Source organism: Phasianus colchicus, chromosome Z (assembly GCF_987193195.1).
Source record: "Phasianus colchicus chromosome Z, bPhaCol1.hap1.1, whole genome shotgun sequence".
In the NCBI taxonomy this organism is placed as follows: domain Eukaryota; kingdom Metazoa; phylum Chordata; class Aves; order Galliformes; family Phasianidae; genus Phasianus; species Phasianus colchicus.
The window spans coordinates 2403008-2427482 of NC_143476.1; the positions used below are offsets into that span (position 1 = coordinate 2403008).

Genomic DNA, 24475 nt, shown 5'->3' on the forward strand with positions numbered 1-24475 from the left:
TGTGAGAGACCTCAAAGATGCTTTCTGGACAGCCTTTGGACTCAGAGAGAAGTGGCTGCGTTTGTATGAGGACACATTGTAATCCTATCGTGATTCGTGATGATACTGTAGATACTGGAACTCGTGCTAATCCTTGTCTTTGCAGCATGTGAAGCAAGCAGCTGGTGCTGCTGTCATGCAGAAAGCTCCCTTCCAACCACTCAGCAAGCATTTGGATGAGACAGCTTCCTGCTGGGGAGCCCTCCGACATCACTGCTGCCTCCTCCAGAACCATACCTGCAGATGCTTCAGAGCTCTTCAGCATGGACTTCCTTCCTCCCATCAGCAGCTGCTCCTGCACTGACCTTCATTCACACTGGGATACCATCTGCTTCCAGCAGGAGCTGACCTGCGAGACAGAGAAAGGAAACGTGGGATGAGCACCAATGCAGAAGCACAAGGCTGTGTCACCACCACGTCTTGCAGCCTTGGGAAGTCAGCTGCAACTGCAGCCTTGGTCAGAATTACAACGGGCACCGTAAATTAAGTGTGACCTCTGAAGTTGTTGCCATGATCAGAAATAGACGCTGAAATCGCTCACATAACTGTCGGTGGTTCCCTCCAAATTCTTTTGCTTTGGGGAACAGATGGACTCGGAATGGAAGGACACGAGAAAAATGACATCTGTTTGAGCTCAGCAGACTTGAGAGGTGGGCCTGGGTGAACCTCATGAGGTTCAGCACAGCCAAGTGCAAGGTTTGGCATTTGGGCCGGAGGAATCCCAGGCATTCTTTTGTCATCGTGGTGGTTTCCAATAGACCCCAACAATGAGACATCAGGTCGCCGTGTGGGCTCCTGGGTGACACTGCCATTTCCCAGCCATTGCAGCCTAGGGGCAAATAAAGTAAAATACTTCAGAAAGATCTCACACTGATTGCATATTTTACTGTTCTTTTACACAAAACAGAAGGGGAGGGCAGCAGATGCATGCAGCTGCATCAACACCCAGGCTGCTAAAGGAATGGAAAGACAGAAACATCAAATATCAATGCGTTATTCTAATGCAAGGAGGGAAGCTTTTTTCAATGTTACTTTTTATCATTTAAAATGAGCAGTTGGCACTCTTAAAGGAAAATCCTAGGCCCCAGGTTCTGACAGTGTGGCAATCTGGCACGGACTCAGCTGTGAATGATGCAAACAGTCTGTTCCAGATTTTAACATCCCTTATATGCATTCACAAGCTTTCTCTCTTGACTTCCCCTTACAGCCGTTAGATGCCAGCAAAACATCCCACAAACACTCCTTACCTCTGTGCACACAGGCACCCATCCAACCAGAGCCATCAGTCATTCCCAGCCATGCGCTCTTCCTCCAATCATGGTCAGCATCACACGGCCGTCACGCAGCTCACTTGACTCAGTTTTTCTCTTCTTTCTGGAGGTGTCCTTGCTTCTCAGCCTTACCTTCTCGTGATGTTTATCTCGCTCTGCAGCTCCTGCTCTGAATAGGCTTTCTTGGATTCCCGCATGACAGGCACAAAATGCAGCCACAGCCCCTGCCACCAAGGTCAGCTCTTCAGCACACATTACCTGAGGAGCACTTGGCAACTCCTGCAACCTGAGCAGTGCCAGGAAGACTGTTTCACTTCTGCTTCTCCTGGCTCAGAAATTCATTTTCCTACCTAGAAAATGGAAAAAGAAAAGAAAGAAAAAAAATCCTGACATTAGCAGACACAATTGATACTATGGAATTCTGGAAGGCAAGGGATTTGCCTTCTATGATGAGAAGTTGAGTGCAAAGAACTAAGAAGAGCCATGAGCAGGTTGTGAACTTGTGGGTAAAATTAGGAAGTGCAGCAGTGCAGGGCTTCTGGAGGTGAGGGTCTGCTACAGCCGCCTGGAAAGAGAGCCTGTTGGTGGGAGCTGCTTACTGCAGCCAGCAGAAGCATCGCACTCACTGACTCTCATCCTGATGGGGGATTCCAGTCAGTCTGGGAAATCAGCATGGCTGGCTGCAAGCAATCTGACAGACTCCTGGAGTGCAGTGAGAATCACTCTGTGGTGCAGGCATTGGGCACAGCAAGCAGAAGGGAAGCATTGCTGGACATGGTGCACACCAGGGGTTACGACAGGAGGCGGTCAGGGCTGCCGTGACCATGCCCTCCTTGAGCTTGTGATCTCAAGGAATGTGGGCCTGGCAGGAAGCAAAGGCAGGAGCCTGAACTTCAGGAGAGCCAGCTGCAGGCTGTTCCAGGAATTCTTGGACGAGATCCTCTGGACAACTATTTGTAGGGGCAAAGGGATGGAAAAGAGCTGGTCACTTTCTCAGAAAAAAACTTGCTCAGAGCTGAAGAGCTCTCCATCCCTGCCACATGAAATCAAGCAGAGGAGGCAGAAAACCTGTTTAATTTTTCTTGGGAGGGTGGGAAGGAGCTTTGGGTTAGGGGCACATCCTGTGCCAGAGCATCCCGATGGGACGCGTGGGATCAGCAGGTCTGTCAGAGAAGCGGGTGAGGTTGCAGGAGAGGAAGGGGAGGAGGTGCCAGCACGGTTCTGCACGATGCTCTGCCACACTGGGCAGCTTGATCATGGCTCAGCAGTGGGATCCGATGTGGAGAAGGGGAGACGGAAATCAAGGATGGGAGGGAACCATCAGACACAGTCGGTGAGTGTCTGTGAAGTCTTGCAGACCCAGAGATTCCCAGGTTGTTTCTGCTTTCGTAGCATTTGTGTGCTGCAGGGTGAGCAAATTCTTCTGCTGCCTGATTCTTCTGCAGGAGCCGCCTAAAGGGGAAATGGCCACTGAGCTGCAGACCAAGCAGTACTGCCTGACGTTGGCCAGGGGGAGCTTCTCCTGCCGCAGTGTGCTGATGACAGGTCTGGAGATGATCTGCAGGGCCAGTTCGTAGATGGGAGCCAGGAAAGGACATGATGGGAGGAGGGAGGTGTTAAGCAACATCCAAGGCATCAAAATGCATCAGAAAGCCCTGAAAAGCATCACAAAGCCACAGCCAGGAAGCTTGGGAGTATCATGAGCAGCATCCAGGATGCGAGAGATTATTTGCTACCATGCCAAATGGTTGCAGAGCTCCCCCTGCAGACATCCCAAAGCCAGACAAAACAGGAACAAACCCGGAGCTGTGCTGCACGCACCCCACAGCCACAGCATTGCAAGCTGGGGTGCCTTGCTGTGTGCTGCATTCATCCCAGTCCATGTGAATGAAGACTCTGGAGGCAGTCAAGGCGTTGCTTGAGCACAAGTGTGCTTTTATTATTATATAAAGGACAGGAGGGTGTGAGAGGTCCACGGTGAAGATGGGACTCATCCTGTCTTGTCATGGAGAGAGTGGCTCAGAGCTCTCAGTGCTGCTCTCTGATGCCTGGGACTGGAGGCCTGATTGAAAGTCCTCCTGCAAGAGGCTCTGCTCCTCCTCACTGACACTGACCTGCTCCTGCATGGAGGTGCTGCTGTCGGGGCACTCACACTGCTCTTGGGATGGCCTGCACTGCAGAGACTCCTGGTTACAATCCAGGCTGGTGACTGTGGTTTCTGGCAGGCCCAGGTCAGCATTTTGAGCAGAGCCAGGTGTAATGAGGGCATGAACTTCGATGAGCTCCTTCTCTCCATTAATGTTGTCAGACGGAAGGCTGCTGTTGGAACTGCAGCAATTTGTGCTTCCTAAGAGCTCTCCACTGATGGAAGCACAGAGAGCATCCTCGCTACTTGCCCTGGATCTTGTGGGTTGGCAAGGGCTCGATTCACCTAGAAAGGATACACAGGGGTTAGTGTCAAACTTTCACAAGCTGAATTACGACAGTGGTTCTTGATCAGGGGTGAACTGAAGATGTTGGGCAGGGGCTGGAACGCCAGAAAGAGATACAAGTGCAGAGCAAGCTTGAATTCTATGCTCCTGAAAAGCAGGGATTTGGAAGCTGCATTTGCACCCTTACCTGCCAGGACTACCACTGCTGTTTCTGAGGGCTGCCTGGCATTGCGCTGCAGTTGGCGTTTGCTGCCAGAGGATGGCTTTCTGAGGCTGAAGCAGCAACACCAACTGCTAGCTGGTGATTCCTCCTTCTTGCTGTGTGGATTTTGTCTGGAGAGAGAAAACAGCCAACGCTGTGAGTCGTGCGTGGTGAAGGGTGAGGGAAGAGCTGCACTGAGCTCTTGGCAGCAGTTGCTTGTTCCTAGCACTGCCTGGTTTCTGCAGGAAAACACAAAAACCCACCCAAACAATGATGCTAGGTGCTGGAAAAGAAAGTCCTCTTTACCTGTCAGATGGAAAGTCGATGACAGTGTGGAATTTGCCCTGCCCAGCTGCAGGGCTTTCTTCCACTTCAATGTCCCTGCTGCTCTCTGTTACCACAGAAGAGGTGCTGTGGCCTCGCCTCTGTGCCTGTGCCTCCTCCAGGCTGAGCAGCTTTGTGGCAGCAGAAGAGACCCCCACAGACTTGGGCCCTGGGAGAGAATTGTGCCCTGTCAGGGAAAAGCACAGGTAAGAGTGAGGATCAGAAAGCAGCAGCACAGCCACCACGGTTCTGGGGGAGGTGCTGTATTTTTCTCAGGCTTGCTTATCCGAGCCACTGGAAGAAGAGGAGCCCAAAATAACCATGTGGGCAGAGGTCTGTTTATGGCAAAGGACATGGTCATCATTAAGAGAGCTCACCCCTAGATAAAAGGGGCAGGGAACTGAGAAAGCTTCGCTGCAACGCTTGCATCAAGCTTCTCCTGCGTGCAAACATAATAATGACAGTTTCCTCCTTGTGAAGTTTGGGCTTGGACATTCTCAGCATCCAGCAACAGGATGCCATACCCTAATGGAAGCCCAGAGGTCTGTAGTCCCCTTGATGGTAAAAGAGTATCTCAGAGGTCCTGGAGAAGGCCTGCATTTGATCAAGGTGTCAGGTCAAGATCAAGCTAATGGAGGAAGACACTCACCTGCTGCATCTGCAATGTCTGCTCCGGATTTGGAGCAGAAGAGGACGTCTGTGTGGTTGATGATGAATTCCACCACATCCGACTGCATCTGCAGCTCCATGCAGGCAGCTCTTCCGCTGGCGCAGGCAGACTCGTTCTGCTGTGATCTGTAGAAAAGGCAGATTTTAGAAGTCATTTCTCCAAGACCGTTTCCCCGAGTCTGAATTGTTGCAGCCAAAAGCTGTCAGCTGAGGCTCTGGAGACTTCCGCAGTGGGCAATCAGTGATGCCACTGCAGAAATTCCCCTGGATGATCAAGGACACGTCAGTCCCATCTCAACAAGACTGCAGAAATTGTCACCTAGACATTGTGCCCATGGGGATGGAGAACAGCCCAGGCTCCTGCACTTCTGTCAGCCACAGATTTTACAGAAGAGCACATTTGATGGAGAAAAAGGGAAGACTGCTTTTCTTAACTGGAGAACAGAGGAAGTGTTGAAACAGAACCAGAAGTTTACCTTAAGAGGTTTGGAGCCCACACAATGGCTAGGTTCTTGGCATGCATGTTTGTTACCGTGGAGCTCCCAGCCAGACACGCCAAGTGTCTCATCAGGAACTCCAGTGTCCTGGAAAACAAGAGAAGCAAACGTTCAGCACCAACGAGCATGCTGTGCTGCAATTCAGAAAGCAAACCTCCATTCATGCTACTTCTTGTGATTGCTACTGTCACAGAAGATGAAGTAGATCCAACTTGACTGAGTGCCACGCTGCAGCACCAAGCCCCAGCACAGCACAGCCGCAGCCATCAGCTGCACCAAGCGTGCCCCCGTGCCCAGGAACTGACCCCATAAAGTAACCCCATGGAGCCTTCAACCCTTCAGCATACACAGGCATCGTGTTGCCGGCGTGAGACAGAGCCTGGAACCGCATCGTTGCCCTCTGCAATGCAGCAGGGCTGAGCTCAGCAGGCTGAGGGCAGCACTGACCTGTAGTGAGGAGCGGGCAGCTGCTGGATGACGTCCTGCATTCTGAGCAGCCGCTCCTCCTCTGTAGCGGCACCAACAGCATCCTGGAGTAGTGCAGAAAGGGAGCGAGACACCAATCAGGCTAGTACACCACTGCGAGTAAACCTCGTGGGGCTGACAGCAAAAGGGCCTCCGAGCTGGGGCACTGCTGCAGCCATCTGCCAAGAGGCCCAGGAAGAGGGAAATGAAAGACGTGGCCTTGTGCTTACCGAGAACTTGCCGTACAGCTGGTGGGTGAGCAGAGGGTTCGGGAGCTCCCTGAAGTACATCTTGCAGAGGGAGCTCACGCTGTGAATGTCATGGACGGTGAGCTCAGGAATCTGCTCCGACTCAAATTCCTGCCTGGAGAGAGGGACGCAAACCCGGTTGAGCGAGAGGAAGGCAAGCCCAAAGCCACACCAGATGCACTCAGGCTGTGTCAGTCGCAGCACTCTTACCGCAGTCTCTGGATGTTGGACGCGACGCCGGACAGGCGGTATATCCCCTGCACCACGCCGTGCTGCTCAATGAACTCAGCGCAGCTCTGGAGGACCTGGGGGACTGAAGAACACGTGCCAGCCGTCAGTGGAGCTCCTGATTCAAGTCCTGCTGCAGCTTGTGCTTCCGGGAGTCACATCCCATCCACTAAGCCCAGCCAGGCTTGGCTGAAGCAAATACAGATGTGCTTGTCTCTTAGGAGCATCCGCCTCACTTTATCCTTCAGCCATCAACTCCCATTACACGTGTCTCCACGGCTATCAGCCTGCCCCCTGCTAGATATGAGCTCCCTTTCATCTTCTTTAGATGCCCAGCAGAGGAAGATCTCAGGAATGGGCAGCTCCTTACCATCACGACCGGAGTGGAGAAGATGCTCTCCCAGGTCACCGCCAAACACCCTTTCCTTCTCCACCTCCCGCTCGGTCGGTTTCTTTGGGCGGGCCTTCACCAAGGAACGAAGGAAGGTGAGGATCTTGCTGCGTTTCTTGGGCACTGCACAACAAAAGGAAGAAACCAGGTCATTTCAGGTTTGGCTCCGTTGGACGAGGCCGAGCACAGCACATTCTACAGAGCACGTCAGAACGGGAAGAACATTACCAACCAGTACATACAAAAAGTGATTTTCCCCATGCCTGGAAGAGCCCAAGGCCAAGATGGTGGGGCCCTGGGCAGCCTGGTCTAATCTGACAATAAATGTGGGGGCTGGCAGTACAGCCTGATGCAGGAGGGTTGGAGCATGATGATCCCTGAGGTCCCTTCCGTCACAAGCCATTCTATGAAGATTCTATAGTTTTGCCAAGTCCAATCATAAAATCAGGAGGATTGGGCCAAATCTCTGCCCCATGGTGTGCATGAAGAATCATCAACACAGAGGACAATGTGGCATGGATAAAGGAGGTATTAAACATGGAACACACCCCAATAAAGACTTCATTTTGCTTCCCCACACCATCAAATGTAACATCCGTACCTGGCTTTGGCACAGAGTTGATGAGTGCCTCAGGAATGTTCTTATTAATGAGTTCCACACACTCCCCTGGGAAAAATCCAACCTGTAACAAGAAGAGAGGCCAACTATTGCATGCAGCACTTCTCAGATCTGAACTGTTAAACCAAAAGGCACGTAACATTTCCCTCGGAACGTGCTTGCCTGACGTTCCATAAGACTATCCAGCAGAAAATGGCCATAGTTCACAGCATAAAGGTAATAATTTTTCAACATTTGCAGCCAAAGGCAAGGTCCTCTGACACCGACACAGGGAAACTGTTTATGTCCACTAGGCGTCCTGTGCAGGCAGAGCAGCTCTAAGCTGAGATTCCTGCCTTTACTGAAGTTGCACTCTCCAGTCTGAAGCTTGTGCCTACCTGGAAGCCGAGCTTGCCTCTCCACCAGGGGGTCAGCTCCTTTGGTGGCATGTCGATGACACACACGATGTCTCCCACCTGCAAGAGAGTGCAGTGTCAATCCCAGCTTCAGCACAGCTGGGAGGAAAGCACAGCTCAAATGACTGCATTCTTCTGCACTGCCAAACATCGCCGAGCATTAAAGCACTTGCACCAGTGCAGCTCTGAAGGCATTTGCCATTGTAAAATTGAGCAACAAGGAACGCCTTGAACTGCTTACCTCAAAGGAGAGTTCATCCGCTGCCTGGGCAACGTATCTCTTAATAGCATGGGCAGCAGCAATAGCTGGAACATTCACAGGTGCCACCTCATGGTCCAGCAGGGGCTTCCCCTTGTTCTCAGCCTGAAACAGAGAGCACAGGCCACGGTGAGGAGCTGGGAACCAACAAGGAGGACTTCAAGGTGAGGAGCACATCTGCAGAGAAAGCTGCAGGAAATGCACTCGGTCCTTATCATGGGCACTTCAGAAGGAACTGCAAGTCTAATAACGGCTGTTTCTCTCCCTGGTGTGCAGCAGGCACACGCCAGGCAATGCAAAGATGCATCTCTCCCCACCCAGACTAATCAGCAATGGCACTGACGCAGACAGGTGGCCTTGTCCATTTTGCCCCCTCCTTTCCTGCGCTCTTTGTGCAGGAAGGCTGGCTGTTTAAGATGCTAGGAGACCGTGAAGAGGGAAACCAAAGCTACGGCTGCAGTTACAAGGTGCAAACAGTGCCATTGCAAGCACCAAGCAGCTCTCTTGAGCAGTCCAACCAACAGCGAGGCCAAACAGAGCAGAGAATGATTGTTGATTCTGCAGCCATTTCAAGGGAAAAGTCAGTAGAGGACAAACACCACAGCCGAGATGGCTCTGGTACTTTTATAAACTTGCCACGCTTGCACTACTGTCTTGCCACAGAGGAGCTCTCTTGGAAAGCAGGAGAGCACATCTGCGGCTCACTCTGCTGGCTGCAGTCAGGGAACAAAGACCAATCAGAGCTTCATACTCTACCTCTGTCCATGCCAGGTCAGGCCCACAGCTGATCTCGCTGCACGCCACGGCCATCAGCGTAGGTGTGACAAGCTGGAACTGAAAAGAAACACACTTTTATTTTCTCTGTTCACATCTCTGCTGTGCTCCCTACAGCTGTCGGGCACACTCACACAGCCCAAGCACGCCTGCTGGTGTCCCTGGTGATGCTGTGCAGCTCTGCACAAGCTGGGGCTGGGACTCTTTGCCTAAGGGATTGGTTTCCTGTAGACCAGCTGGTCACAGCACCACAGACAGCATCCTTCTGAGGGCTGAGCTGCAGAGCACGTGGAGAAAACCCACACGTGACCAGCGTCCCATCAAAGCTGGATGAGGCTGTGTTACTAAACACGGGGCGTCACGGGCTGCTAAAGCATGTGGGGGGACAAACCATGGCAGGTACCTGGCAAGAGATCAGAACGAGGAAGAGAAATCTCACGAATCCGCAGCCGTTCCTTGTCACTTTGCTCTGATCTTCCACGAGCAAAAGCTGCAGCAGGGAAGCAGGCAGAGGGTGGAGAGAGGAGAGAGAAAGAGCAGGTCAGTTTGCTTCCACGGTTTAGCAAAGACTACGACGGAAAATCCAAAATCTGCCCTCCCTCAACTTAAAAACTTAAGTTTTCAACTTAAAACCATTTCCCCTTGTCCTGCTGTTATCTACCCTTTCAAAGAGTTGATTCCCCTCCTCTTTTTAGGCTCCCTTTAGGTACTGAAGGCTGCCATGAGGTCACCCCGCAGCCTTCATTTCTCCAGGCTGAACAAGCCCAGCTCCCTCAGCCTGTCTTTGCAGGGGAGGTGCTCCTGTCCCCATATCATCTCTGTGGCTCGCCTCTGGACCCTCTCCAACAGCTCCCTGTCTTTCTGGACACTGTACTGCAGCTGGGGCCTCACAAGAGCAGAGCAGGGGGGGACGATCACCTCCCTGTCCCTCATGGCCACCCCTCTGCTGATGGAGATAATGTGATCCTATGAGCTCCGCCAGCCAGCAGTTCTCAGCACTCACTGTCCCCCCGTCTCTCCCACACTGTCTCAGCTTACCTACAAGGTGCTGCACAGGACGGTGTGAAGACAAAGGGACGCAGTCGGTGCACAAGTGCACAAGTGCTCAGTCAGAGCTCCAGAGCTCCAATGAAGGGACGCAGCACGCACTGCTCCTCCCCTCATTCTAGCCCTTATGACATCACTGAGGGCCACCAGGCTGCTCCACCACGACGGACAGGGTGGGGAGGCAAGACCAGTCACAAGGGCAGAAGATTCCAACAGCCCAGCCCAACGTTCTGGAATCAGGGGCTGCTTGGAATTCTACCCCAGCCAAATCCTGGAGAAGCTGGCACAGGGTCGTCATAACCAAAGCGCAGGACCTGGCGCTTGCTCTTGTTGAGCCTCGCACAACTGGCCTCAGTGCATCCCTCTGGAGGGCCTTCCTGCCCTCAGCCAGATGGACGCTTCCTCCCAGCAGCGTACCTTGCAGTGCTGGGCCCATGTCAAATCCACACTAGAGTGGCTTTTGTTACATTCAAGGGCATGTTGCAGCACCCATCTCTTTCACCTGGAAGGAAATAAAGCAGGAGATGGGAGAAACACAGAACTGCTGCCAGACTGCTTTATCCCTTTCTCAGCCCAACTTCCCTTGCCTCATCCCCTACCCCAACTCCTAAATGATGCCCACAGGCTGATAGTTGGATCTCAAGTCCATAGGACTCCTTTCACAGGGCTCCATCAAAAAGGCTGTCACACTTGTTCCGTACGCTCACACTGACCCAGCAGTGGTATCACAGTCACTTAACACACACACAACAACCAAACCCCGAGCATGCACATCCCTTCCTGCGTGACTGCAGCCCACAGCTCCCCTTCACACCTCCGTGGATCTCTGGTGTTTTACACTGATGCAGCCTCGCTGCAGCTCCGTGGCTGTCACACAAGGCCTGCAGGACCTCTTTCTCTGCAAACCCCGTCTGCAGGCATTGGTTCACGAGGTTCACCTCCTGCCCTCCTGAGCAAAAACAAGCACTAAGAACAAGAGCAAAGCACGCTGGACTCGACCTGGCTGGATCCCCAACCCTCAGTCCTGTCAGACGGACCCTGGTGTGGAGACTCATCCCCAAAGCCTGGCTGGACATCAGCACAGGCATCATTCTTCAAACGCCCCATCCAAGCAGCAAGGGATCAAAGTGTTGGCACAGCTGAAACAGAAATGCTGTGTGAGTTTCCTGTTAGCACTGAGCAGGAACAAATCTACCGCTGAGCAGCAGGATGTGAGACAAGCAGCAGAAGACACCCAACCTGCAGAACCAGCTCGTTTGGGGTCGGTCCAGATGTTTGTCTGCTCCCTTCCCTGGCCCAGGCCAAGCTTGTGAGATGCTCCTCCTTTGTGCAGGGGGAAATGGTGCAGATGCCATGTGGTGGCTATGCACAGCATGCCTTGCACTTGCTTTTCCTCTCTCCATCTGCCATTAGCAAACAGCATCTCCAGCCTGCAGAGATCACTGAGTCCAAGCCCTGCACAACAGTGAAAAAAAAGATATGATAAGGGGTACTTAAAGCACAGCATCTGTAATCAGATCAGACTCCTGCACTGTGAAGACTTCCATGAGTATTCCTGCAGAGTGCATCACTTAGTCTCTCTTTAGCCTTGTGTTCATGGTTTTCCTGTAAGAGCTTGTCTAAACACTGCCTATAATCGTGGTTATGCTAGAAGCAATCTGACAGACTCCTGGAGTGCAGTGAGAATCACTCTGTGGTGCAGGCATTGGGCACAGCAAGCAGAAGGGAAGCATTGCTGGACATGGTGCACACCAGGGGTTACGACAGGAGGCGGTCAGGGCTGCAGTGACCATGCCCTCCTTGAGTTGGTGATCTCAAGGAATGCGGGCCTGGCAGGAAGCAAAGGCAGGAGCCTGAACTTCAGGAGAGCCAGCTGCAGGCTGTTCCGGGAATTCTTGGACGAGATCCTCTGGACAACTGTTTGTAGGGGCAAAGGGATGGAAAAGAGCTGGTCACTTTCTCAGAAAAAAACTTGCTCAGGTTGCAGGCTGAGCTGCAGGAGAGGAAGGGGAGGAGGTGCCAGCACGGCTCTGCACGATGCTCTGCCACACTGGGCAGCTTGATCATGGCTCAGCAGTGGGATCCGACGTGGAGAAGGGGAGAAGGAAATCAAGGATGGGAGGGAACCATCAGACAGAGTCGGTGAGTGTCTGTGAAGTCTTGCAGACCCAGAGATTCCCAGGTTGTTTCTGCTTTCGTAGCATTTGTGTGGTGCAGGGTGAGCAAAAGGTTCTGCTGCTTGATTCTTCTGCAGGAGCCGCCTAAAAGGGAAATGGCCACTGAGCTGCAGACCAAGCAGTACTGCCTGACGTTGGCCAGGGGGAGCTTCTCCTGCCGCAGTGTGCTGATGACAGGTCTGGAGATGATCTGCAGGGCCAGTTCGTAGATGGGAGCCAGGAAAGGACATGATGGGAGGAGGGAGGTGTTAAGCAACAGCCAAGGCATGGAAATGCATCAGAAAGCCCTGAAAAGCGTCACAAAGCCACAGCCAGGAAGCTTGGGAGTATCGTGAGCAGCATCCAGGATGCGAGAGATTATTTGCTACCATGCCAAATGGTAGCAGAGCTCCCCCTGCAGACATCCCAAAGCCAGACAAAACAGGAACAAACCCGGAGCTGTGCTGCACGCACCGCACAGCTACAGCATTGCAAGCTGGGGTGCCTTGCTGTGTGCTGCATTCATCCCAGTCCGTGTGAATGAAGACTCTGGAGGCAGTCAAGGCGTTGATTGAGCACGAGTGTGCTTTTATTATTGTATAAAAGACAGGAGGGTGTGAGAGGTCCACGGTGAAGATGGGACTCATCCTGTCTTGTCATGGAGAGAGTGGCTCAGAGCTCTCAGTGCTGCTGTCTGGTGCCTGGGACTGGAGGCCTGATTGACAGTCCCCCTGCAAGAGGCTCTGCTCCTCCTCACTGACACTGACCTGCTCCTGCATGGAGGTGCTGCTGTCGGGGCACTCACACTGCTCTTGGGATGGGCTGCACTGCAGAGACACTGGGTGACAGACCACACTTGTGACTGTGGTGTCTGGCAGGCCCAGGTCAGCATTTTCAGCAGAGCCAGGTGTAATGATAGCATGAACTTCGATGAGCTCCTTCTCTCCATCACTGTTGTCGTGTGTAAGGCTGCTTTTGGAACTGCAGCGATTCGTGCTTCCTATGAGCTCTCCACTGATGGAAGCAGAGAGAGCATCATTGCTACTTGCCCTGGATCTTATGGCTTGGCAAGGGCTCGATTCACCTAGAAAGGATACACAGGGGTTAGTGTCAAACTTTCACAAGCTGAATTACGACAGTGGTTCTTGATCAGGGGTGAACTGAAGATGCTAGGCAGGGGCTGGAATGCCAGAAGGAGATAGAAGTGCAGAGCAAGCTTGAATTCTATGTTCCTGAATAGCAGGGATTTGGAAGCTGCATTTGCACCCTTACCTGCCAGGAATACCACTGCTGTTTCTGAGGGCTGCCTGGCATTGCGCTGCAGTTGGCGTTTGCTGCCAGAGGATGGCTTCCTGAGGCTGAAGCAGCAACACCAACTGCTAGCTGGTGATTCCTCATTCTTGCTGGGTGGATTTTGCCTGGAGAGAGAAAACAGCCAATGCTGTGAGTCGTGCGTGGTTCAGGGTGAGGGAAGAGCTGCACTGAGCTCTTGGCAGCAGTTGCTTGTTCCTAGCACTGCCTGGTTTCTGCAGGAAAACACAAAAACCCACCCAAACAATGATGCTAGGTGCTGGAAAAGAAAGTCCTCTTTACCTTTCAGATGGAAAGTCGATGACTGTGTGGAATTTGCCCTGCCCAGCTGCAGGGCTTTCTTCCACTTCAATGTCCTGGCAGCTCTCTGTCACAGGGGGAGAGCTGCTGTGGCCTCGCTTCTGTGCCTGTGCCTCCTCCAGGCTGAGCAGCTTTGTGGCAGCAGAAGAGACCCCCACAGACTTGGGCCCTGGGAGAGAATTGTGCCCTGTCAGGGAAAACCACAGGTAAGAGCGAGGATCAGAAAGCAGTAGCACAGCCACCACAGTTCTGGGGGAGGTGCTGTATTTTTCTCAGGCTTGCTTATCCGTGCCACTGGAAGAAGAGGAGCCCAACATAACCATGTGGGCAGAGGTGTGTTTATGGCAAAGGACACTGTCATCATTAAGAGCAGCTTACTGTATCAAAACAGGCAAGGAAAAACCCAAGGAAATGGGGGCAGGGAACTGAGAAAGCTTCGCTGCCACATTTGCATCAAGCTTTTCCTGCATGCAAACATAATAATTACGGTTTCCTCCTTGTGAAGTTTGGGCTTGGACATTCTCAGCATCCAGCAACAGGATGTCAGATTCTAATGGAAGTCCAGAGGTCTGCTGTCCCCTTGATGGTAAAAGAGTATCTCAAAGGTCCCGGAGAAGGCCTGCATTTGATCAAGGTGTCAGGTCAAGATCAAGCTAATGGAGGAAGACACTCACCTGCTGCATCTGCGATGTCTGCTCCGGATTTGGAGCAGAAGAGGACGTCTGTGTGGTTGATGAGAAATTCCACCACATCTGACTGTGTCTGCAGCTCCATGCAGGCAGCTCTTCCTCTGGCGCAGGCAGACTCGTTCTGCTGTGATCTGTAGAAAAGGCAGATTTTAGAAGTCATTTCTCCAAGACCGTTTCCCCGAGTCTGAATTGTTGCAGCCAAAAGCTGTCAGCTGAGGCTCTGGAGACTTCCGCAGTGGGCAATCAGTGATGCCACTGCAGAAATTCCCCTGGATGATCAAGGACATGTCAGTCCCATCTAAAGAACAGAGCACAACTGTCACCTAGACATTGTGCCTGTGGGGATGGAGAACAGCCCAGGCTCCTGCTCTTCTGTCAGCCACAGATTTTACAGGAGAAGAGCACATTTGATGGAGAAAAAGAGAGGACTGCTTTTCTTAACTGGAGAACAGAGGAAGTGTTGAAACAGAACCAGAAGTTTACCTTAAGAGGTTTGGAGCCCACACAATGGCTAGGTTCTTGGCATGCATGTTTGTTATACTGGAGCTCCCAGCCAGACACGCCAAGTGTCTCATCAGGAACTCCAGTGTCCTGGAAAACAAGAGAGGCAAACGTTCAGCACCAACGAGCATGCCGTGCTGCAATTCAGAAAGCAAACCTCCATTCATGCTACTTCTTGTGATTGCTACTGTCACCGAAGGTGAAGTAGATCCAACTTGACTGAGTGCCACGCTGCAGCACCAAGCCCCAGCACAGCACAGCCGCAGCCATCAGCTGCACCAAGCGTGCCCCCGTGCCCAGGAACTGACCCCATAAAGTAAGCCCATGGAGCCTTCAACCCTTCAGCATACACAGGCATCGTGTTGCCGGCATGAGACAGAGCCTGGAACCGCATCGTTGCCCTCTGCAATGCAGCAGGGCTGAGCTCAGCAGGCTGAGGGCAGCACTGACCTGTAGTGAGGAGCGGGCAGCTGCTGGATGACGTCCTGCATTCTGAGCAGCCGCTCCTCCTCTGTAGCGGCACCAACAGCATCCTGGAGTAGTGCAGAAAGGGAGCGAGACACCAATCAGGCTAGTACACCACTGCGAGTAAACCTCGTGGGGCTGACAGCAAAAGGGCCTCCGAGCTGGGGCACTGCTGCAGCCATCTGCCAAGAGGCCCAGGAAGAGGGAAATGAAAGACGTGGCCTTGTGCTTACCGAGAACTTGCCGTACAGCTGGTGGGTGAGCAGAGGGTTCGGGAGCTCCCTGAAGTACATCTTGCAGAGGGAGCTCACGCTGTGAATGTCACGGACGGTGAGCTCAGGAATCTGCTCCGACTCAAATTCCTGCCTGGAGAGAGGGACGCAAACCCGGTTGAGCGAGAGGAAGGCAAGCCCAAAGCCACACCAGATGCACTCAGGCTGTGTCAGTCGCAGCACTCTTACCGCAGTCTCTGGATGTTGGACGCGACGCCGGACAGGCGGTATATCCCCTGCACCACGCCGTGCTGCTCAATGAACTCAGCGCAGCTCTGGAGGACCTGGGGGACTGAAGAACACGTGCCAGCCGTCAGTGGAGCTCCTGATTCAAGTCCTGCTGCAGGCTGTGCTTCACATCCCATCCACTAAGCCCAGCCAGGCTTGGCTGAAGCAAATACAGATGTGCTTGTCTCTTAGGAGCATCCGCCTCACTTGATCCTTCAGCCATCAACTCCCATTACACGTGTCTCCACTGCTATCAGCCTGCCCCCTGCTAGATATGAGCTCCCTTTCATCTTCTTTAGATGCCCAGCAGAGGAAGATCTCAGGAATGGGCAGCTCCTTACCATCACGACCGGAGTGGAGAAGATGCTCTCCCAGGTCACCGCCAAACACCCTTTCCTTCTCCACCTCCCGCTCGGTCGGTTTCTTTGGGCGGGCCTTCACCAAGGAACGAAGGAAGGTGAGGATCTTGCTGCGTTTCTTGGGCACTGCACAACAAAAGGAAGAAACCAGGTCATTTCAGGTCTGGCTCCGTTGGACGAGGCCAAGCACAGCACATTCTACAGAGCACGTCAGAACGGGAAGAACATTACCAACCAGTACATACAAAAAGGGATTTTCCCCATCTCTGGAGGAGCACAAGGCCAGGCTGGATGGGGCCCTGGGCAGCCTGATCTAGTCTCACATTAAATGTGGGGGCTGGGAGACCACCCTGAGGCGGGAGGGTTGGAGCATGATGATCCCTGAGGTCCCTTCCATCCCAAGCCATTCTATGAAGATTCTATAGTTTCCCCAAGTCCAATCATAAACACAGGAGGATTGGGCCAAATCTCTGCCCCATGGTGTGCATGAAGAATCATCAACACAGAGGACAATGTGGCATGGATAAAGGAGGTACTAAACATGGAACACACCCCAAAAAAGACTTCATTTTGCTTCCCCACACCATCAAATGTAACATCCATACCTGGCTTTGGCACTGAGTTGATGAGTGCCTCAGGAATGTTCTTATTAATGAGTTCCACACACTCCCCTGGGAAAAATCCAACCTGTAACAAGAAGAAAAGAGAGGCCAACTATTGCATGCAGCACTTCTCAGATCTGAACTGTTAAACCAAAAGCCACATAACATTTCCCTCGGAACGTGCTTGCCTGACGTTCCATAAGACTATCCAGCAGAAAATGGCCATAGTTCACAGCATAAAGGTAATAATTTTTCAACATTTGCAGCCAAAGGCAAGGTCCTCTGATACCGACACAGGGAAACTGTTTATGTCCTTTAGGCATCCTGAGCAGGCAGAGCAGCTCTAAGCTGATATTCCTGCCTTTACTGAAGTTGCACTCTCCAGTCTGAAGCTTGTGCCTACCTGGAAGCCGAGCTTGCCTCTCCACCAGGGGGTCAGCTCCTTTGGTGGCATGTCGATGACACACACGATGTCTCCCACCTGCAAGAGATTGCAGCGTCAATCCCAGCTTCAGCACGGCTGGGAGGAAAGCACAGCTCAAATGACTGCATTCTTCTGCACTGCCAAACATCGCCGAGCATGAGAGCACTTGCACCAGTGCAGCTCTGAAGGCATTTGCCACTGTAAAATTGAACAACAAGGAATGCCTTGAACTGCTTACCTCAAAGGAGAGTTCATCCGCTGCCTGGGCAACGTATCTCTTAATAGCATGGGCAGCAGCAATAGCTGGAACATTCACAGGTGCCACCTCATTGTCCAGCAGGGGCTTCCCCTTGTTCTCAGTCTGAAACAGAGAGCACAGGCCACGGTGAGGAGCTGGGAACCAACAAGGAGGACTTCAAGGTGAGGAGCACATGTGCAGAGAAAGCTGCAGGAAATGCACTCGGTCCTTATCGTGGGCACTTCAGAAGGAACTGCAAGTCTAATAACGGCTGTTTCTCTCCCTGGTGTGCAGCAGGCACACGCCAGGCAATGCAAAGATGCATCTCTCCCCACCCAGACTAATCAGCAATGGCACTGACGCAGACAGGTGGCCTTGTCCATTTTGCCCCCACCTTTCCTGCGCTCTTTGTGCAGGAAGGCTGGCTGTTTCAGATGCTAGGAGACCGTGAAGAGGGAAACCAAAGCTACGGCTGCAGTTACAAGGTGCAAACAGTGCCATTGCAAGCACCAAGCAGCTCTCTTGAGCAGTCCAACCAACAGCGAGGCCAAACAGAGCAGAGAATGATTGTTGTTTCTGCAGCCATTTCAAGGGAAAAGTCAGTAGAGGACAAACACAACAGCCGAGATGGCTCTGGTACTTTTATAAACTTGCCACGCTTGCACTACTGTCTTGCCACAGAGGAGCTCTCTTGGAAAGCAGGAGAGCACATCTGCGGCTCACTCTGCTGGCTGCAGTCAGGGAACAAAGACCAATCAGAGCTTCATACTCTACCTCTGTCCATGCCAGGTCAGGCCCACAGCTGATCTCGCTGCACGCCACAGCCATCAGCGTAGGTGTGACAAGCTGGAACTGAAAAGAAACACACTTTTATTTTCTCTGTTCACATCTCTGCTGTGCTCCCTACAGCTGTCGGGCACACTCACACAGCCCAAGCACGCCTGCTGGTGTCCCTGGTGATGCTGTGCAGCTCTGCACAAGCTGGGGCTGGGACTCTTTGCCTAAGGGATTGCTTTCCATAAAACCAGCTGGTCACAGCACCACAGACAGCATCCTTCTGAGGGCTGAGCTGCAGAGCACGTGGAGAAAACCCACACGTGACCAGCGTCCCATCAAAGCTGGATGAGGCTGTGTTACTAAACACGGGGCGTCACGGGCTGCTAAAGCATGTGGGGGGACAAAGCATGGCAGGTACCTGGCAAGAGATCAGAACGAGGGAGAGAAATCTCACGAATCCGCAGCCGTTCCTTGTCACTTTGCTCTGATCTTCCACGAGCAAAAGCTGCAGCAGGGAAGCAGGCAGAGGGTGGAGAGAGGAGAGAGAAAGAGCAGGTCAGTTTGCTTCCACGGTTTAGCAAAGACTACGACGGAAAATCCAAAATCTGCCCTCCCTCAACTTAAAAACTTAAGTTTTCAACTTAAAACCATTTCCCCTTGTCCTGCTGATATCTACCCTTTCAAAGAGTTGATTCCCTTCCTCTTTTTAGGCTCCCTTTAGGTACTGAAGGCTGCCATGAGGTCACCCCACTGCCTTCTTTTCTCCAGGCTGAACAAGCCCAGCTCCCTCAGCCTGTCTTTGCAGGGGAGGTGCTCCAGTCCCCTGATCATCTCTGTGGCTCGCCTCTGGACCCTCTCCAACAGCTCCCTGTCTTTCTGGACACTGTACTGCAGCTGGGGCCTCACAAGAGCAGAGCAGGGGGGGACGATCACCTCCCTGTCCCTCATGGCCACCCCTCTGCTGATGGAGATAATGTGAGCCTATGAGCTCCGCCAGCCAGCAGTTCTCAGCACTCACTGTCCCCCCGTCTCTCCCACACTGTCTCAGCTTACCTACAAGGTGCTGCACAGGACGGTGTGAAGACAAAGGGACGCAGTCGGTGCACAAGTGCAACAAGCGAGCTGCTCAGTCAGAGCTCCAGCGCTCCAATGAAGGGACGCAGCACGCACTGCTCCTCCCCTCATTCTAGCCCTTATGACATCACTGAGGGCCACCAGGCTGCTCCACCACGACGGACAGGGTGGGGAGGCAAGACCAGTCACAAGGGCAGAAGATTCCAACAGCCCAGCCCAACGTTCTGGAATCAGGGGCTGCTTGGAATTCTACCCCAGCCAAATCCTGGAGAAGCTGGCACGGGGTCGTCATGACCAAAGCGCAGGACCTGGCGCTTGCTCTTGTTGAGCCTCGCACAACTGGCCTCAGTGCATCCCTCTGGAGGGCCTTCCTGCCCTCAGCCAGATGGACGCTTCCTCCCAGCAGCGTACCTTGCAGTGCTGGGCCCATGTCAAATCCACACTAGAGTGGCTTTTGTTACATTCAAGGGCATGTTGCAGCACCCATCTATTTCACCTGGAAGGAAATAAAGCAGGAGATGGGAGAAACACAGAACTACTGCCAGACTGCTTTATCCCTTTCTCAGCCCAACTTCCCTTGCCTCATCCCCTACCCCAACTCCTGGATGATGCCCACGGGCTGGATCTCAAGTCCATAGGACTCCTTTCACAGGGCTCCATCAAAAAGGCTGTCACACTTGTTCCGTACACTCACACTGACCCAGCAGTGGTATCACAGTCACTTAACACACACACAACAACCAAACCCCGAGCATGCACATCCCTTCCTGCGTGACTGCAGCCCACAGCTCCCCTTCACACCTCCGTGGATCTCTGGTGTTTTACACTGATGCAGCCTCGCTGCAGCTCCGTGGCTGTCACACAAGGCCTGCAGGACCTCTTTCTCTGCAAACCCCGTCTGCAGGCATTGGTTCACGAGGTTCACCTCCTGCCCTCCTGAGCAAAAACAAGCACTAAGAACAAGAGCAAAGCACACTGGACTCGACCTGGCTGGATCCCCAACCCTCAGTCCTGTCAGACGGACCCTGGTGTGGAGACTCATCCCCAAAGCCTGGCTGGACATCAGCACAGGCATCATTCTTCAAACGCCCCATCCAAGCAGCAAGGGATCAAAGCGTTGGCACAGCTGAAACAGAAATGCTGTGTGAGTTTCCTGTTAGCACTGAGCAGGAACAAATCTACCGCTGAGCAGCAGGATGTGAGACAAGCAGCAGAAGACACCCAACCTGCAGAACCAGCTCGTTTGGGGTCGGTCCAGATGTTTGTCTGCTCCCTTCCCTGGCCCAGGCCAAGCTTGTGAGATGCTCCTCCTTTGTGCAGGGGGAAATGGTGCAGATGCCATGTGGTGGCTATGCACAGCATGCCTTGCACTTGCTTTTCCTCTCTCCATCTGCCATTAGCAAACAGCATCTCCAGCCTGCAGAGATCACTGAGTCCAACCCCTGCACAACAGTGAAAAAAAAGATATGATAAGGGGTACTTAAAGCACAGCATCTGTAATCAGATCAGACTCCTGCACTGTGAAGACTTCCATGAGTATTCCTGCAGAGTGCATCACTTAGTCTCTCTTTAGCCTTGTGTTCATGGTTTTCCTGTAAGAGCTTGTCTAAACACTGCCTGTAATCGTGGTTATGCTAGAAGCATTTGGATTTATTGATCCTCAGTGTGATTTCAATAACAAATGCAGATGTTTTTTTGTTAGGGACAGCTTTCAATTTCTCAACTGAAATTTCAATATTGCATTAGTTGTTGACAACCACGGGGCTGCAGTACAGAGAATTACAGGAAGATGAATTTCTCCATCTCCATGCTCCTAGACATTTATGATTACAGTGATGTAGTTATATACAAAGTTGCAAGATACCAAAGCTAGAATAACCTCTTGGTGCAGCAGGATGTCTGGAGCCCAAGAGCAGAGTCTCAGTGTTGCAAAGCCTTGAAGAGGTGCACCGTATGTGCTGGGGCTGATGACACAGACACTGGAGCAAGGCCAGTGTGCTGTTAGAAACTTGACCAGCAGCTGATCTGCTGTCAGCCATTTCTGGACACAAACGGGATCTGGTCGACTTAGGACATGACCTTTGGGCTGGAGAGCAACTCCCCGAGGAATCACACAGCCACTGCAGACCGTTGGCAAGAACCCTATACCAAAACAGCTCATCTGCAATCAGTTTTTAATCTGTGCAGCAGTGATTGGAACAGGCGCACGCTCTCTGCAATTGCAGGAATGTTCACAAGTGGAATGTACATCACCTGTGTGCTCCAGCTCTTCTGTGTGCATGCTAGGAGCAGTGATCCCCCTGCACCCAGGGCTGCAATAAAGTCCTGTGGGCTTTCTAACCTGCCCACCAGCAGCCCAGGCTGCCCAGAGCCACATCCAGCCTGGCCTTGGATGCCTGCAGGGATGGGGCATCCACAGCCTCCCTGGGCAACCTGTTCCAGTGCCTCACCACCCTCTGGCTGAAAAACTTCCTCCTCACATCCAACCTAAACCTCAACACCCCCCGTCTCAGTTTAAAGCCATTCCCCACGTGTCCCATCACTATCCACCCTCCAAAGCAAAACACCTCGGCTGTTCAACACTGAAAGATCAAAATAAACCACAGCTCTTACTTCCACTGTATGCAGTTAATTCCAAACTTAAGGTCACAGGTTAATTACTCATGTGATCCTTCCTGACAGAAGAACTACTCGTAGTGATGTGTAGGAGTAAGGAACAGTTTGAAAAGGTCATGGACATATTAGAACTTGCAGCATTTATCTTAATAGATGCCTACATTGCACAGCATTTTGTAAAACACACGTTACAAGTACTGTGCATTGGATTACACTATATCAAACTCTAAGCAACAATACAGGTTGCTTTTAAATCTACACTTACATGTTTTCTTCTAACTCCTTTTTTTTTTTTTAAATGGTGAGTGTACCATTAATTCAAGACAAGAATTTTGTTTGTAAGTCGATCTCTATAACTGTTCTTGGCATCATTCTGTAGGATGAACTAGATACATGGAATTTGGCACTGGCTCCCCAGACAGTGGTTTGGCACTGAGCTGACAAAGGCCAAAGAGCATTTGCACAATGCTCTCAGACACAGGGCTTGACCCATAGGAGGTCCGGTGTGGAACCAGGAGGTGGAATACATGATCCTCGAGGTCCCTTCCAAATAAAGATATTCCATGATCCTCTAATACTTATATTCCCAAGTCCTGTACACAGTGCTCAGATGCTTAATTGAAAGGTTCCATGAAACAGTGAGGTATCTATGTCCCTTTACCACCCAGTTATTCAATTTGCCACGTGGATCTTTTATCCAGTCACATTAAAAAACCCCTCAAAGTATTTCCTTCAGTCTTCCATTCTGATAGAGCTTTCTGGAGCAACTAAAGAGTTGCAACTCAGAATGTCCACACCTCCCTTCCTGCACCCTGCATACTTTTTTAATTGTACTGTGATTACGTACCATTCTATTGTCACCCTCATTCTGTCATTATCTAGGCAGTTTACTGACATTAAATTTTCCAGCAACAGATGCCCACAAGTACAGCCAGCCTGGACTTATTTCCAATCCTTACCTTTGTCCTGATGTCCTTGTAGGAGGTGGGACATTTCTCCATCTCAGCAGCAGAGGGCAGGAGGGGTCCAAGGTGAGGGCACGCTCTCCTCTATTTTTCTGGCACTCAAAGACAAAGGGAACAAGAAAACCAGATGTGTTTCCCTGCCCATGGCAAACACCAGCCTTTCCATCCTTACAGTCCTTCCTGCCATCAGCAGAGACATTTTGCTTTCTTGTGCCACTTCATCCCTTTAGCATCTGGCATTCTAACAAAAAAGTACTTACAAGGAATTTTAATATTTTCATATTAAATGTCAGAATTAGAACCATTATGTTTACCAAATATTTAAAACGTTCAACCCAGTGAGAAGTGAATTGATGTGGTATTTAGCATTCAGATAAGAACTTGTAAAGGAAGAAAAAAGTGCTGCTTTCATAAACTATGGTCTCATTGTCAAGCCTTGCACTTTCTCAGCAGATTATTACAGAATGTTCATTCAAGCAGGAATTCAGAGATGCGTCTGAATTTAATAACAACAACGAGTAATTAAGAAAGCTTGACTGCAGTCTGCTTGAGGATTCCAGTCTGAAGTGTGTTCCACCTGGTGACAACTGGGAATTTCTTTCTCTCACCATTAGAACCATTGCACCTCTGACTAAACACATAGCTAATCACCACTGAAAACCTAGGTGCAATTTCTGCAGTGCACAGACCAACTACGTGCTGATTAACATTCAGAGAGATTGTGCAGGTGTCCTTTTAGGAACTGGCCATCAGTATGCTAAGAGGGATGGATGTGGGGACATGAGGATAACGTGCCCTCTGCCTGTTAAGACAGCCCCAGCAGAGCAGGTCAGCAGGCTGAAGAGCTGAGTGGGTCACCAGGGCTCAGAGACTTCACTCGGCCATCGGAAAGTTGAGGGACTTCAGCCCAAGCTGCCCTTTTCCATGCAGGCAAGGAGGCCAAGAGAAGGTGGATCGGCACGGTTCTGGTGCAGACAGGGGCTGCAGTGTGAGCAGGCCTACACAGACAAGGCTGTGCCCACACAGAGTGACAGCAGCTTTCGCTGTGAGCAGATTCCCAGGGGGCCTGAGCCATGGCAGTTCTTGATGGCAGCATGTTCCAATCAGCCCTGGAAGTCTTCTCTGGACGTCTGTCGCATTCTGGAATCCACACTGAGGACGCAGTCGCTGTGTCAGAGCAGCTGGCAGAGTCACGGGGAACCGTGACGTAGTTGGCCCAGGGAGCAACAACAAGGCCTGCACTGCTCAGCCAGCCCAGGCCAAAGGGGAGCACGAGAGAGAGCAGAGGAGAGAGGGGGGGAAAGAGGGCCAGGAAGGAAAGGCCTGTGCCTGAATGGACGTGTAGCAGCAGCTGCTGACAGCAAACTCGGTGATGGCAGGGGCACAGCAGAGCAGTGCAATGCTGGCAGCTTCCTGTGTCTTTCACACAGGCACTGCAGACATGGCCAGCACTGGGAGATCAGCAGAACTGCTGCACACCTCTGCCAGCCCAGGCCAGAGGAGTGCAGAACAGTGAGCTGCTGCTGAGGGGAGAGAGGATGGCCTGAGAGCTGACCTGAGAGGCAGGGCTGGCTGTGTTACAGCAGCCTCTGTGTCCTCCTCCTGTGTCTGTGAGGGCCAGAGGGCCAGAAGAGAACA

The 24475-nt window shown here is 52.0% G+C and overlaps 3 protein-coding genes and 1 long non-coding RNA gene across 4 annotated transcripts in view; all 4 read right to left on the bottom strand.

Moving 5' to 3' along the window:
* Positions 1–24475, bottom strand: part of LOC149912206 (rho GTPase-activating protein 32-like) — a 110874-nt gene that overhangs the window by 21471 nt on the left and 64928 nt on the right. The window lies entirely within an intron of this gene.
* LOC149912207 (rho GTPase-activating protein 32-like) lies at positions 3314–7135 on the bottom strand. Its single transcript, XM_090130705.1, has 4 exons — positions 7110–7135; positions 4251–4517; positions 3930–4075; positions 3314–3741 (listed from the first exon to the last, which is right to left on the bottom strand). Exons 1-4 carry the CDS (start codon positions 7133–7135, stop codon positions 3314–3316), a joined length of 867 nt encoding a protein of 288 aa, XP_089986831.1.
* On the bottom strand, positions 7788–9133 carry LOC149912208 (uncharacterized). Its single transcript, XR_016462328.1, has 3 exons — positions 8796–9133; positions 8022–8144; positions 7788–7840 (listed from the first exon to the last, which is right to left on the bottom strand). It is a non-coding gene; the product is annotated as an uncharacterized LOC149912208 (long non-coding RNA).
* The window catches only part of LOC149912209 (rho GTPase-activating protein 32-like), a 29733-nt gene continuing 17927 nt past the window's right edge, over positions 12670–24475 (bottom strand). Inside the window, exon 4 of the mRNA XM_090131759.1 lies at positions 12670–13100. Within this exon, the coding sequence (XP_089987885.1) occupies positions 12673–13100 (428 nt within the window). The 3' untranslated portion in view covers positions 12670–12672. The remainder of the gene's footprint in view (positions 13101–24475) is intronic.